This window comes from Cryptomeria japonica, chromosome 8 (assembly GCF_030272615.1).
Source record: "Cryptomeria japonica chromosome 8, Sugi_1.0, whole genome shotgun sequence".
NCBI lineage: Eukaryota > Viridiplantae > Streptophyta > Pinopsida > Cupressales > Cupressaceae > Cryptomeria > Cryptomeria japonica.
In genome coordinates, this window is record NC_081412.1 from 537601121 (window position 1) to 537616499 (window position 15379).

The 15379-nt window shown below is 36.9% G+C and overlaps 1 protein-coding gene across 9 annotated transcripts in view; it reads right to left on the reverse strand.

The window, feature by feature from the left end:
* Positions 1-15379, reverse strand: part of LOC131027665 (uncharacterized) — a 300093-nt gene that overhangs the window by 161323 nt on the left and 123391 nt on the right. For 8 of the 9 annotated variants that reach the window (XR_009102519.2, XM_057957732.2, XM_057957733.2 and 5 more), the window contains one exon: positions 9862-10014. The exons of the other annotated variant lie outside the window; for it this stretch is intronic. Coding sequence is in view for 7 of the 8 variants with exons in the window: in XM_057957732.2 (XP_057813715.1) it covers positions 9862-10014 (153 nt within the window). In the remaining variant the exon portion in view is untranslated. The remainder of the gene's footprint in view (positions 1-9861; positions 10015-15379) is intronic. 9 annotated transcript variants of the gene reach the window in all.

Below are 15379 nucleotides of genomic sequence, written 5' to 3' on the forward strand. Positions count from 1 at the left end.
CTAGACTTAAACTTTGAACGCAAAATACAGTTATCAACACTATACAATTTTCACAAGGTGTTTGGGTGAAGGAAATGACTGAAATGAGATTCTACCCTATCTTTTTTTTTTTTATCTCAAGGAGCGAACAAAAGAGTCAAGAGCTAAAAGGTTTTTTTGCCATAGGCAAGGTTTTCTATACTTAAAACACTTCCAATTGGATGAAAATTTGCAATAAACTAAACTAAAACAGTAAAAGCTTTCATAATGGTTGAAAATAGAGACCAACAGATCCACATATACAAGAAGGATAAACAAACTAATTCTACCACACATCTTCAATATGAGAATGAATCACCTAGAAGCACACAAAGTCGCTACTAAGGCAAGTACTAAAGTTAATACAAAGCTCAACACTACTCTTTGCTTTGAAATCACTTAATAAATCTAATACACTAGACACACATAAAATTAGATTGAATGCGTGAATGACAATTTTTGCAACGTAAGCTTAACTTCAACTATCATTAAGGATATCATGTACCCAAAGCATTTATTTACAGGCTACATCAAAATAAGAATTTAGGGATTTGAAATAATAATTATTTATCCCAAAAAATCAATATTCTAAAGCAACCCCTAAAGCCACACAAAAATCAGAAACGACTTTCTAACAAACCTAGCCTAACAAAAGAGGACATAATAGTAGAATCTTCAACCTTTGCCCAAAAATAGAACACGACCAAAAAAAAACGCTGCTCAAATAGCAATTTTGTGCTTAAATGGCCTCTCTAATTCTAATAGTACCTCTTGTAGACGTCTAAAATTAATTAAATTAATATTTAATAAATTTAAGCCTTTCCACATAATTAAACGATTTAATTGTGTTGGTCCCCTTCTTAAAATTAATTAAATCAAATTTAATTTATTTTAGCACTATAGCCTTATAATTAGTTTATCAAAAAGTTAATTATTTCTTATTCTTTTAAAATTATTTCAACCTTTATCATTTCTTCTAAACATTGATTAGTTTATTAATTCTAATTAACTAAGCTAATTACCTAATTCCTACAAATCACACTTCCTAATCCTATCATCTAACTTATTCTAATCATACTTATCATTTGCCCCAATCTTATGTTCCTTCACCCATTCTCTCTCCTCATGTCACATCATCCTAACTTTCCCACTTTCATTCTAATCCCTCATTAAGCCACTTAATTTGTCCTCCTAATCATCTTGACTAGGGATGAGTCAACCTCTTGCCATAAATGGGCTTTCTTATCCAACCCTCCAAACCTTAAATGCACCAACTTTGCCTCTTCCAAGGAATGTCAAATCCTTGCACATTCCCACACCTCCTCTTCCCAAGGAATTTTTCTCCATTTATTCTATTTTGCAATTTTTAATTCCCTTGTCCTCTCCCAAGGAATTTTGTATTCCTTCTTCTCTTCCCAAGGTACTTGAGGAACTCTTCCACATGTACTTTGAGAAGTGTGGACACAAGATATGCTTTTATGGCAAATCTCTTGGATCTCCCACTTTGTCCTCTCAATCCTCTCCCACTTTCTTTCAATCCTAATCCTTTATCTCCATCCAATCTTGGCCCTCCATTTTGACCTTCTCCAATCTATATATTGTAGTCTCCACCCTTCATAATCATATCTCTTTCATGCAATCTTATGTTGTCCATTTAAGCTCCAAATCCATCATCATACCCTCATAATGCCAAATTGTTGTCTCATACAACCCATCTCATCCACACTTGTCATTTGAATCAATCCAATCTTGTTGTGTAGTGGAGAGCAATCCACATACCTCTCACCAAAGGAGCATATCAAGTGGAGCATAGGGCACACATCCACTTCAAACTCAATCAGAGGAAGAAGTGAAAGCTAGGGTATAAGGATTGGTTTGTTTGTTTGAATGTTTGTGTTTTTATTGGGTTTATGCAATTGATCTTTGTCTTAGATTTTTCACCTCTTCACCTCTAGCTCTAGAACTGACAAATCTTCATACGACACCCCGAAATCCTAATAAAACTCTAGTGGATGATTCATTAAACTGATTGATTACATGTTGAAAATTAGTTAACCCAGATTTAAAAATAATCGTGAAATAAACGAAAAGACAAGTGCTAAGGATTGAACTTACCAATAAATTGTTGTTTTTCATTGGTAATGCAATCTGCTCATTATATGAATTATTTTCCCTTTGACTACTCATTGATATTTACGGTAGGCTACAAGTTGAAAGACTACAAATACCTTTGAAATGTGTACACAACAAATCCACTTCAAAACCCCTATCAAGTCAGCCATATTAAGAAATGAAAATACTAATCAGCCAATAAACCGTCAAGCATGAGTTTACTTCAATAGTTGACACAAACCTGCCTATCTCACAATTCCTGCATGTTAAGCCAAATTAAAGTTGTTATGGACGCAATGGATAGGTATTTAACTAGCATTCAACTACTAAGGGCACAATTTCTATACTAATTATGACTGAAAGCTGATATTTGCACAACTCATCCCCAGTCATACAATTGAGATAGTATCTATCATTCTTGAATGTTTCTATCAAACCATTTCATGTTCATGCTGGCAATAGTTACCAAATTACATAACTAATTGCTCCTTGCCATTACCACCCTACCAAGTGACCCAACAGCTTTTGCTATCCTTTACTACCCTACCACATGACCCAACAATTTTTGCCATCCTTCAGGCCTTAATCAAGAAATTTTAGGCACTTATACTGTTGGAATTGATTTTCATTGATGTCAAAGAAAGATGAGGAGATTTTTAGAAATAGATTGTCATTGATGTCAAACAAAATATTTTTGAAGGAAATTATTATAGGCCAAAGGCCCTAAGAATGCTTCATTAACGATCATCAAAGGATGGTAAATGTTGGGTCAACTTCATGAGACATACATAGTCAACTATATATAAAGCTTTAATTATTGAAGGCGGAACTGAAATGGTATCCACATTATTTGGCTTTATGAGTGAAATTAAAGCAATACTAAATAAGGTTATTCCTTATAAGGGCCAATTAATTGGAGAAGAATCACCTCTCAAAGGCCAACTATCTTGGAACAGGCCTTCCTGAGATTAGGATCAAATTCGTTACTCCAAAGGCTTGATTAGAGCAACAAATCGGATCTAGGGTTACCTGCAACATTATAGATATTGCAATATATATATATGTCAGCAATAATAGTAAATTAGTTACATAACTGTTACATGAAAATAGACCCATTCAGGACATTGGGGACGCTCCAGCTTGGCTGGGCTACCCATCCAAACCCATCCCATCTCTTAGGGCTCATAGGGTTACCTAAGGATGGGCCCAGCATACCCCTAGCTGGGACCCCTTATTCCAAATGTGCTAACAAACAGAAAACAGCAGGAAGATAACAAATGTCTACAGGGAACAAAGATTAATGATTTCAGAATATGTGTTACTTGGTTATTATTTATTCATCCTGTTAATTGGAGAGTTGGTTCATTATATCTGGCTTAATTTCAGAAACATGTATCATTGATTATTGTTCTTTCCTTAATTCATATTATTGCCTATGCATTATGTTTATCCTTTTCTGTAGATTACTAGAGTACATTTTTACGACTTATAACTGAACCAGATATTTCAGGTTGTATATTTGGTGAGGAAGATATACTTTGGCACATTATAGATTTGATTAATTCATTTGGCAAGAATATTTATTTATTGATCCAAATTTGTGATTGATTAGCAGTTAATCTGTACAATTACTTGGATTATGTCCATTCCCATTGATATAAAGAAAATCAGATTGAATACAGTTTGCATATGGAAACACTTTCAATGAACGATACATACATGGACGCACTGTGATACCCAGACGAACTGGCCTGGGAGCATACCAGACTGCTGGCGATGGGGAGGGGGCGCTCTATATGATTAGGCGTTGGTTCTTCATCGCTGGGAAGAACCAGCGACTCTCCCTCCGCATCGTACCAGCCTGATACATTCAAAAGCTATCCTATTGGTTGTTTAGGCATCATAATGAAACTGAATTAATATTATGTCTGAGTAACATGGTTACTTGTTTGTGGATTCTCCTTGCGATTTTCTCCTTGACACCTCCTTCTCCCGTGCTTCCCTTGGTGTGTGTGGTTTATACCAAAGTTCCCAGACTCGGACTCGGCTCGAACTCGGCAAGGCCGACTCGACTCGTGACTCGGCTATGACTCGGCAATGACTCGGCAAAATTAAAAAAACCTTGAAATTAAGAGACTTTTAACAATTTAAAACTTGTTTCATGCACCCATTATTGAATAAAGACCAATTATAATGTGTGCTAGCTTGTTATGCCATGAAAGGCATGTTGGTAGAGTATCTACTTGTTTGGGGCTTCTGTTTAGTATTTTCTTTGGCCAAATTAAAATTTTGGGAGCACCAACATGAGACATCATGAACATCTTCACTTGGAAACTGTAAGGAATGCTTGTGTATGGTAGCATTAAATAGTGTGCTTTTTGAACTTAGGTTTTACCTTGGGACTATAGTTGACCTTGGTCTTTCTTGGACCTCTTAGTTTTTAGGCTATATATATGTTGGATGGAAGGGGGAATTGTGAGGCCAGAAGGGTTTGAAATATGCTCCTCAGAGACACGTCCCTTGCCAAAAATAACCTTGTGCCCCATGGGGGGATTTTTTGGGATGTGGGGATAGGTAGGAAATATCCCCAACTCACCCCCTTTTTTCAAAATTTTAAGAAACATCCCTGTTGTGAGGTACTCACACATCGCCCCATTGCAAATGAAGACCCCCACTTTTTGCTTTCTAGGGTTAGCTCTTTTAGTTTTGTTGTTGGTCGTTTTAGTGTCTTAGCCTTTGCATTAAAGGGATTGAGTTTCTCAAAGGTCATCAAATCAGGTGGAGTGAAGGAGGTTAGGTCAGTTGAGTGATTAGGGGTTATTTAGATCATTCCTAGGGTTTTTGTGTACTATCTGGTCACGCTTCAAGTTGCTAAATCAAACCTTGGTTGAATGCATAGTGTCCTCCTAGGTCCCATCCCTTACATCATGGTCAGAGTGAACTCGCCTTAAAAGTCTGGAATGTCATCCTGATCCTGAAATGGCCTGAAATTTGACTAAGTCTAGAAATTTGAAGGATCCTCCAAAAACTAGATTTTGCATTATAACTCATGGAGGTCCGAAATCACTCTCAAACATCCTGACAATATATATGGAATATAACTTAAAGTATAAGAAAGAGAAAAGACATAAGGAAATGTCACTTATACTTAAATGTTATATTCCATATATGAATCCTGACGAATATACTAACTTGTCAAACAAGTCAAAACATTGACCTGTGGTGGCCGAGTTTTGGAGCTTGGACTCGGCGAGTTATGGTCAAAACTCGCCGAGTCCGAGTCCCGAGTCAGCAAAACTCGCCGAGCTTGGCTCGACTCGCCAACTCGGCGAACTCGCCTGACTCGCGGCGAGTTTGGGAACTCTGATAATTTATACCTTCTGAAACCACGCGACCCCCTTGGAAGCATGGCATATTTTCTAGAAATGACTTGGGGATGATCGCATCCTTTCCTTAATAACATTAGTTAATGAGCAAACACAATTAATCGATCATCCTAATTTTATTAATAGAAATTTGAGAATATATATATACACAAATCTACTAATGTATTTCATAGTTAGCCTCTAATGATCCCGCTGTCTACATGGGGACATGACAGTCCTGCCCTCTTACATTGCTCGTCCTCAAGCGATGTGGAGATTTGGGTGGTCTGTAATGTCCCCATCCGAGATTTGCCTTTATTTAGTCCTGAGACAACAATTTTAATTAAATGTGAAAGTTGAAATACATTTATGAATATAATTTTATCAATTATGGGGACATTTCATTATAATATTTGATTTAAAATTCTAAGAATTATATCAAGAGATAAGACTTATCTTGATAAATTTTCTAATTTGAGAATGGGAATGTAATGTTGTTTTGTCTTCTTCAAGATGTTTCCCTAGCTTCAATTGCTGCCTGAGGATTCTCTTTCCTTAATTGCTGACCACTGTAACTCTTAATACTTAATATCATTGTTTATTCATGAACCGTAAGTCATGTAGATTCTTTCTCCACCATTATTATTATCGAACTCGGTCAACTGTTTCTTTGTGATCATTCTATTCCCTAAGGCCCTGCCTATTATTTATATGTTTTGTAGATTCAGAGTGCCACCTTATTATACACGTTGCACCCCCTTATTGTTATTTGTAAATAAAGCGTTGTCTTGTTATTCTTTGGGATTTTAGTGTTCCGGAAGGTAGCTAATTTGTTTCTATTTTTTTGAATGATTGGAATTGAGTACTGTCTACTTGTCTAGTATAAACAATAATATAAGTGGATGGCGAGAATTCCCTATATCTGAAGAACGATGTCATATGTTTGGTTCCTTCATATTTCTGAGATCATTTCTCATTCATTATCGTTGTTGAAGGAAATATATTTGAGCACTTGCGTGAGAGGTATTTGTGGCCGCTGAGTTAAGAGTTGGAAGTTACTGAAATACATTATATTTCTCACAGGAATCATATTGGCTAAAATTCCCCTTGCACATTATCGGGAATACCTTATAACACGAAACTCCAAATATTTCTCTTGCAATAGACTTCCATCAGTACCTAACGCAACTTTACTATGAATGGTGGGCGCCGGAAATGTTTTGCATGGGTATAATATTATCGGAAGTGCAATGATTCACGGACTATATTCTACGGTTCCTTTGATTATCGGAGAGATGATATGTATCGAACGGGCCTCTAATTATTTTCTATAAATTATATACATCACGATGTGGGGTGTCTTTATTTATAAAGATCGATGCCTGCCTTGTCTATAGTCTCAGTCCGAACCCTATGTCTGATTATACTTTTGCGAGGATGGTGGCGATGTCTTTTCTTAGCTCCTTATGCCTCTTATGACTTTCCCTTTTCCAATACCTAAATAATAACCATCTATATCCCCCCCCCAATTTGAAGTGATTTCAACTGTCTTCTTATGCGTTGCAATTGGAATGACAAGTCGGGTCCATTCACCATCGTGTCCCTTCCTCATACTAATCGCACCTCTTGAAGATGATTATGGTTATCAATTTAGACTTCTTAAATCGTTGCCCAATGAATGATCTAATTGTCACTTTATATCTCAGTCGATGCTTGCTGACAACTAAACACTTTTGTTTCTTTCAACGCTCTATAAGCATACCATTATTGATTATTATATCGCTGACAATATTTACATTTTTGTTAATCCTTGTCCTCTTACCCACATATGATTAGATTCCCTGTATGGATCGACACCTTTCATGATTAATCTCTACTTGTCTAATCAATGTTATTAATCTATGTTGGCACTTGTCTTTCATCATATATGCCATAGGCGATTTGTATACTAATATTTGATCTGCGTGTTCTACCATGCTTGGATCGATCTTCTCATGTCTTACCGACTATTTGTTTGTTTGTATTTGGTCATAGTCTACTATTCTTTCCCAATTTTGTCTCTTTAGAGACTTCACAAAATTGGGGCATTACAGTCTCCCCCAATCTCATTCTTTTGCTAGGTGGCTCTTCCTCATCCTCATATGGTGAGGCTTCTATCCTGTGAGCCCGACCTTGACATTTATGGCTCCTTCATATGGTTTTAGGCATGTGAAACAAAGTCCCTTCTCTCTCTTTCCCTTGCAATACGTACAAGACTTTACAATCCCTTCTTGGTTGTGTTTGCTGTCCTTGGGTGGAGGTTTGGAGGAGTTGCCAAAGGGTTTGGTCTTGTCTTTGGTTGAGCTTTCTTCAAATTTCATAGCTTTTTGTATAGCCTCATCTAATGTTTGGGGTTCATGGGCAGTGCTTTTGATTGATCCCCTCAGCCCTTCTATGAATAGGTAAGTGAGTCTTTCTTGTGTTAGATCCAGCACCATCACTGCTAATTTTGGAATTTTGTGGCATAGTTTTCAATAGTTCCCAGTTGCCTCAACTGGGTGAGCTCTCGAAAGTACCACTGGGGATGCTTTTGGTCAATCTTTTTATGAGCTTTTGGGTGAACTCATCATATGTGTTTATAAGTTGATGTCCTTGGGTGATGAGGCCATGGTGCCACCACTCATGGGCAACTTCGGATAGATGAAGTATAGCAAATTTAATGGCATTGGATTGAGTCATGGGGTTGAGGGATAGATAGGTATCCAATTTTTGGACCCATGACCGAGCCGATACCTTTCCTTCTCCATCAAAGCTAGGGATGGTCACCTTAGTTTGTTTTGAAGTTCTTTATGAGCTGGAGGATGTCTTTCATTTCGACTAAGTGTCTTTAGTTTGGCATCACAATAGTCTTTGAAGGTTACAAGATCTCGTAGTTCAGGATCCAACCTATGGTAGGCTACCAGAATCTCATCTACATTTTCCATGGGTCTATCCTGGTTATCATCCCCTATTGGTACCTCCTCAGGTAGGAAAGAAGGACGAGTGGATCGTGAGCTGGTGTCCTTTGATGGGGTGGGGTGGTGGTTTTTAGAAAGATTGGATTGGGATTCTTTGGCATTATGGTTACTTATGTTTTGGAGGGCTTGAAGGACCAGTTGGTTGTTCCTCGCATTTTGTTCAATGAAGGCCTGCATGGTTCTTTCAATTTGTTCCCTTAGTGCTTGAGCGGTTTGCTCCATGAAGGCCCTAAGTTCAATACTAGCCTGTTCACTAATGTTGTTGGCCCTTTTTCCCTCTCTCTTTCTAAGGCCCTAAGTGTTCTTTGGGATTTTGTTGCATCAACTATTTCCACAGGGTGGCAGGAAGGAGGCTCTGATACCACTGTAATGTACCTTTGTTGCACCTGCCTTGCCTTTCTGAGATTAGGATCAAATTCGTTACTCCAAAGGCTTGATTAGGGCAATAAATCGGATCTAGGGTTCCCTGCAACATTATAGACATTGCAATATATATATGTCAGCAATAATAGTAAATTAGTTACATAACTGTTACATGAAAATAGAAACATTTAGGACGTTAAGGACGCTCCAGGTTGGCTGGGCTACCCATCCAAACCCATCCCGTCTCTTAGGGCTCATAGGGTTACCTGAGGATGGGCCCAGCATACCCCTGGCTGGGACCCCTTATAACGAATGTCCTAACAAACAGAAAACAGCAGGAAAATAACAAATTTATACAGGGAACAAAGATTAATGATTTCAGAATGTGTTACTTGGTTATTATTTATTCATCCTGTTAATTGGAGAGTTGGTTCTTTATATCTGGCTTAATTTCAGAAAAATGACTATCATTGATTATTGTTCTTTCCTTAATTCGTATTATTGCCTATGAATTATGTTTATCCTTTTCTGTCGATTACTAGAGTACATTTTTACGACTTATAACTGAACCAGATATTGCAGGTTGTATATTTTGGCAAGGAAGATATCCTTTGGCACGTTATAGATTTGATTAATTCATGTGGCAAGAATATTTATTTATTGATCCACATTTGTGATTGATTAGCAATTAATCTGTACAATTACTTGGATTATGTCCATTCCCATTGATATAAATAAAATCAGATTGAATATAATTTGCATATGGAAACACTTTCAATGAACGATACATACATGGATGCACTGTGATACCCAGACGAACTGGCCTGAGAACATACCAGACTGTCGGCGATAGGGAGGGGGCACTCTATACGATTAGGCGCTGGTTCTTCATCACTGGGAAGAACCAGCGACTCTCCCTCCGCCTGATACATTCACAGGCTATCCCGTTGGTTGTTTAGGCATCGTAATGAAACTGAATTAATATTATGCCTGAGTGACATGGTTACCTGTTTGCGGATTCTCCTTGCGATTTTCTCCTTGTCACCTCCTTCTCCCATGCTTCCCTTGGTGTGTGTGGTTTATACCTTCTGAAATCACGCGACCCCCTTGGAAGCATGGCGTCTTTTCTAGAGATGACTTGGGGATGATCGCATCCTTTCCTTAATAACATTAGTTAATGAGCAAACACAATTAATCGATCATCCTAATTTTATTAATTGAAATTTGAGAATAAATATATACACAAATCTACTAATGTATTTCACAGTTAGCCTCTAATGATCCCGCTGTCTACATGGGGACATGACAGGTAGCAATTAAGAACAATTGACTTCACTTTTGATGCCCAAGTAAAAGGCATAAAAATAAAGTTTAATCACCCAAGTCTGAGTATGATGTAGCAACAAAATAGATCGATATATAAATGACAGAGATAATGGTTGACAAAGCAGTGACCATATGGCCCATTAAGAGTAGCAATGATATATTAAAGGAAATATTATTAAAAGCGGGTCCACTTATACTGTCATAAAAGGCATCGATTTGTATATTCATAAAAGTTTAATAAAAATCATATGCTTCAAACAAAGGCAGTGATTATCATTCAAAGCAGAAAATAATATGATGGCCAAATCAAGGTTTATTATGTCAAAAACCTAAAGACGGGCCAACGTGTAGCGATTAAGGTCATGGACAAAGAAAAGGTCATGCAGATCGGCACGATTAAGCAAATCAAGAGTGAGATTTCTGTCATAAGACTACTTCAGCATCCGAATATTATTCAGCTCTATAAAGTAATGGCGTCCAAAACAAAGAATTATTTTGTCATGGAGCATGGTAAGGGAGTGTGATTTGTTTTAAACATACATACAGCAGCGATTAATTAGAGAAAAGGAGTGATTTGAAAAAGGTTATTTTAACAACAACTAAAGGAAATGTTTAAACGATAAAAGCTTTGATTTCATAGAGGAGCAATTTTCTATTTTGAAATAGTGGTGATTCATTTACTAAGAGGTGCGATTTGATTATTGACAAGACTTTGAAATAGTGACTGATTATTTTTTCAAGAGGTGCAATTAAGCAAAGAGAAGTTATGTTCATTTCAAAGGACACCATACTTCAAACACATGTATCTCTCCATTAGATAGATGTAGATATAAAATAGAATGAGAATTGTGAAGACAGAAAAAAGGCGTGTTAAGTATATTCATTATATATACACAGCAATATATGAAGACTGTAAAAGCAGATTTATGAAGACCTTGTGAAGCACATAATGAAGAAATCATAAATGGCAAATCTGAGAGAAAGTGTATGTAGAATAAAAGAAGATCTATGAGCAGAATAAAAAGGAAATATATGAGCACAATAAAAGGGAAATATATGAGCAGAATTACAGAGGAAGTATGCGCAGACTTCTGAAGAATTTATAGCAGATTATCATGAGAAGATTGTGATCACATTGTGGGAATTTTATGATCCAGTTATCACAGAATTGAATAGAGCAGATTGAAGAAGAGAGTTATAGCTCTTGTGAAGACAATTGGAACAAGGGGTTGGTGCGTCTAAGTGAATCAGAAGTAGGTGCCTCTAGTGAGTTAGTGCCCACAAATTGAATGAGGGGTTTGTGCCTCTAGTGAAAAAGTGCTCACAAATTGAATGAAGGGTCAGTGTCTTTAGTAGGTAGAGCCTACAAAATTTGTAGCAGATTATTACATAAGCAAGTTATTTCTATCCTAGGCGTATAAAGGATATCTTGGAGAATTTTCTTGCCTTGAAAGAATTTTCACGATCTTTTCCATTTCTGTAGAATTCCTGAGTGCCAATCAATCTTGGAGAAGGAAAATTCCTACCCTTGTGAAATTTTGCCATTTCATGTTCTACGAATGCTTGGGCACGTTCTATCTTGAAGGAAGAATTTTATGACACTCAACCACCTTTTCTATTTTCCAAGAATTTTGTCCAGTCCAGAGTCCGGAGGAGAAGAATTTCCACTTAGCCAATTTTTTCATTTTCCAGGAATTCTGCATTCATGGGCGCCTTTGAGGCCTGATGGAGGAATTTGGTCTGGGAGGAAAAATCCTCCTCCTAGGTGCATTTGGGGTGAAGTGGAGGATTTTCAAAAAAAATGGAAAATTCCTTCCTTGCTTGGGTTTTGCGCTTTCCTCCCTGTCCTAGGCACATTTTGTTGATGGAGGAGGAATTTTGAGTGGAGGATGAATTCCTCCTTGAATAAGGAATTGTGCTCTGTCTCCTGTCTTGAGCGCATTTGAGGTGTAGAGGAGGAATTTTGAGTGAAGGATGAATTCCTCTATGCCTAGGGAATTGCACCCTCCTAACTGTCCTAGGCGCATTTTTGACATGGAGGAGGAACTTTGAGTGGAGGATGAATTCCTCCCTGCCTAGGGAATTGCACCCAAGAATAGACTTTTCCATGCCTTGTCATTTGAGGAAAGATTTCCAAACAGCCTAAAGTCTGATCACTTGCGTGCTCTTCAACTTTTCCAAATTTAGAACTGGATATTCAGGATCGTCTATCGTCCGTGTCTTGCCAGCTGCCAAAGATAAACTTTCTAAAAATACTAAATTTTTCCAAACACCAAATTAGGGCAAACCAGAGACAGTGACACTAAAAATAGTAAGTTTGTTTAAACGCAAAATTAGGCCAATCCGAGACACAATGAAACTTACTAAAAACAGTAAGTCCTCGGAATTCACTCAAAATTTCATTGGTAGCTTCCTTGAAGGGTCCTTATTTCAATGCTTGATTAACTTTTCAACACACAACGCACACTTCTACTTCATTTCCAATCTTTGTATATATCTTTCTAAGTAATGCATTTCCCTTCTAAAGAGACATGCCTTTTCACAAGAAATAGATGTATGTCAAACCGGTTACACCTCTTCAAAAAACAAATTACTTCTTATTAGTAATCGCACCTTTTTGCTTTTGCTTTGAATCGGCTTTCATCAAGTGTTATTTTGTTTATTAGTAAACACTCCAGATCATACTCTTTCATAAAATCGTGCCTTTTGAAGAATAATGTTTGAAAATTCTTAACAATTCACACCTATCTTGACTCATGCCTTTTGAAGAATAATGCTTGCAAAGTTTAAAAAATCGCACCTTCTAATAATGAGTCTACTTTATCAGCATCATGCTGCAGTACAGTTTACTACATCTTTTATAGTTTACTGTGTTATAGTTTATCGCTGTCTTCTTAATGGGAGTCAGCCTTGTCTATGTTATTAGGTCACTGCTTTATAGATTAATGATGGTTGCTGCACAAAACAGATTAAGTCGCCATCATATCAACTTGTTTCCTCAAAACAGACTAAGTCGCTACCATATAAGCCGGCTATCATATGACCATATAAGTCAGCTGTTCAAGGTCATGTATAATTGCTGATCAATAAAGAATATGCTGTTCATCGTCGACTGTTTCTTTTCTTCAATCATTGCATAACAATTATATGTCCTTCATCGAAGTCAAATCCTTTACCTTGGGTGCTTCATATTCATTGATATTGTCACTATCTAGTTAATTATCTTGATTGCTTTCTTGAAAGTATCTTCATCTGATGGTAAGTAGTCTTTGTGACTTATTCCATGATTTAGTGGCCTTTGGCCTTAACGAGACATACCTCATTTCTCCTTTGACATTGGTGACACTTAATCTAAACATCTTTGATATCAATGACATACTTTTCACTTTTGGCATGAATGACAATATGCTCTAACAATCTTGTAGATATTTGTTTGACATTAATGACAAGATCAAATCCCTTTGACATCAATGACAATATTAACAACACATATTTCAACTTCTACTATGCTATTCTAATATTATCACAACTTGTAAAAACATGAACCTAGATCTATTTCTGCCTTTAATTTTAAGAGTGTATTATCCCAATAGACAATTCTCTCTATATCCATTTCAAAAAATGAGTTATTAGTATTAAAATAATATTATATTTATTGTATAATGGTCATCTTAGTTGTCGTAATCTTCAGTTCTTTTTGTACAGTCTTAGAGTTATTCAGGTTGTCTCTATTTTTAGCGCTACTTGTAACTCTTGTTAATGATTGTTTCTTTTTAGAAACATCATCTTGTAAGCTCTATTTAAGGAGCGTTTGTCTCCTTTTTTAATACATTGAATACATCGAATATTGGTTTATCTGAACATGGTATTAGAGCGGGTCTGGGTCTGACTCCCTCACAGGAGGGCCCAGGATTTTGGGCGGGTTTGTTTTAGGGTTCGAGCCTGAATAATTGCGGATTTATTGGTCTGAGGTTCAAGGATTTTTGTGCCTATTTCTCTATTTTGGGCGCCACGCTAGGGTTTTTGCTAGTAGGAAGAACAGCCAATGAAGGAAAAAAATGCGGGCAAAGAAGACGCTTCAGTTCACAACGAGAAGTTTATTGTTGAGCCGCAACTTTTTTCTTTGTGTTTTCATGTGATTGTGTGCGCAATTTTTTGTTTTTCGCAGGCCTTTTTAAGGATTTTTGGTCGCGACTTTTCTGTGACCTATGTGTGTTCTCTGGCGACCTCCAACTGTTTCTTAGCGCGTTCTTTGGGTGTGACTTCTTTTTCCACGACCTAATCTCTCTACGTGACGTGTTTTTTGGCCCTGTGTCGAGTTTTTTTCGGCAATTTTTTCCCTGGTTTTTGCTCACGACGGGTGTTGAACGTCGGCTAGGGTTTCGTTTCCTACCTACGTGTGAAGGATGTTCTTCAACACGAAGAAGTGTTTTGTTCTAATGATTTGTAACAACATTTTTTTTGAACGATTTTCTATACTGGCTCATCTGCCACCTAGGTTTTCGTCGATTCTCTAAAATTATTTTATGGGTTTTATAATTTTTGTCCACAAAAAAAAACTATTCTAGGTTTTTATAAATTTTAATAATTTTTTGTCCTTGAAAAAATTATGTGGGTTTTTAGAATTTTTCCTCAAAATTTCTATTTGGGGTTTATAATTTTTCCCTTAAAAAATTATTTTGGGGTTCATATTTTTTCCCTTAAAAAATCATCTATAATTTGCGAAGTTCACATGGGATTTTGCTTATTTGGATTTATAACTTTTTCCTCAATAATTATGACAAGGTTCCTATTTTTGGGTTTTACCATTTTTTCCACAAAAATGATGATTTGTAACTTCAATTTCAGCGTTTGACAATTTTTTCCACAAAAATCGTGGTTTGTTGCAGTCTGTTTTGGGTCGCAGCTAGAGTTGTTGGGACGAACATCTGCAATCGTGGTATCTTGCAGTCTAATTTGGAGTTGCTGGAGCGAACAGTGCTCAATGCTCATCTACAAAAGTTTTTTGCGATTTTTGACAAAATACTATATGTCCAAGATGCATGGCAACATGTGACATAGTTGAGACTTTGAAATCCAATGTAGTCCTTGCTATAGCTATTGACTGGAGATTCAGTAACATGTGTCAGCTATTCACATCCTTTGGGGCTTAGGAATCCTTGAAGGCAAGCAACCGAACAAGTACAACTATTGGTAGTT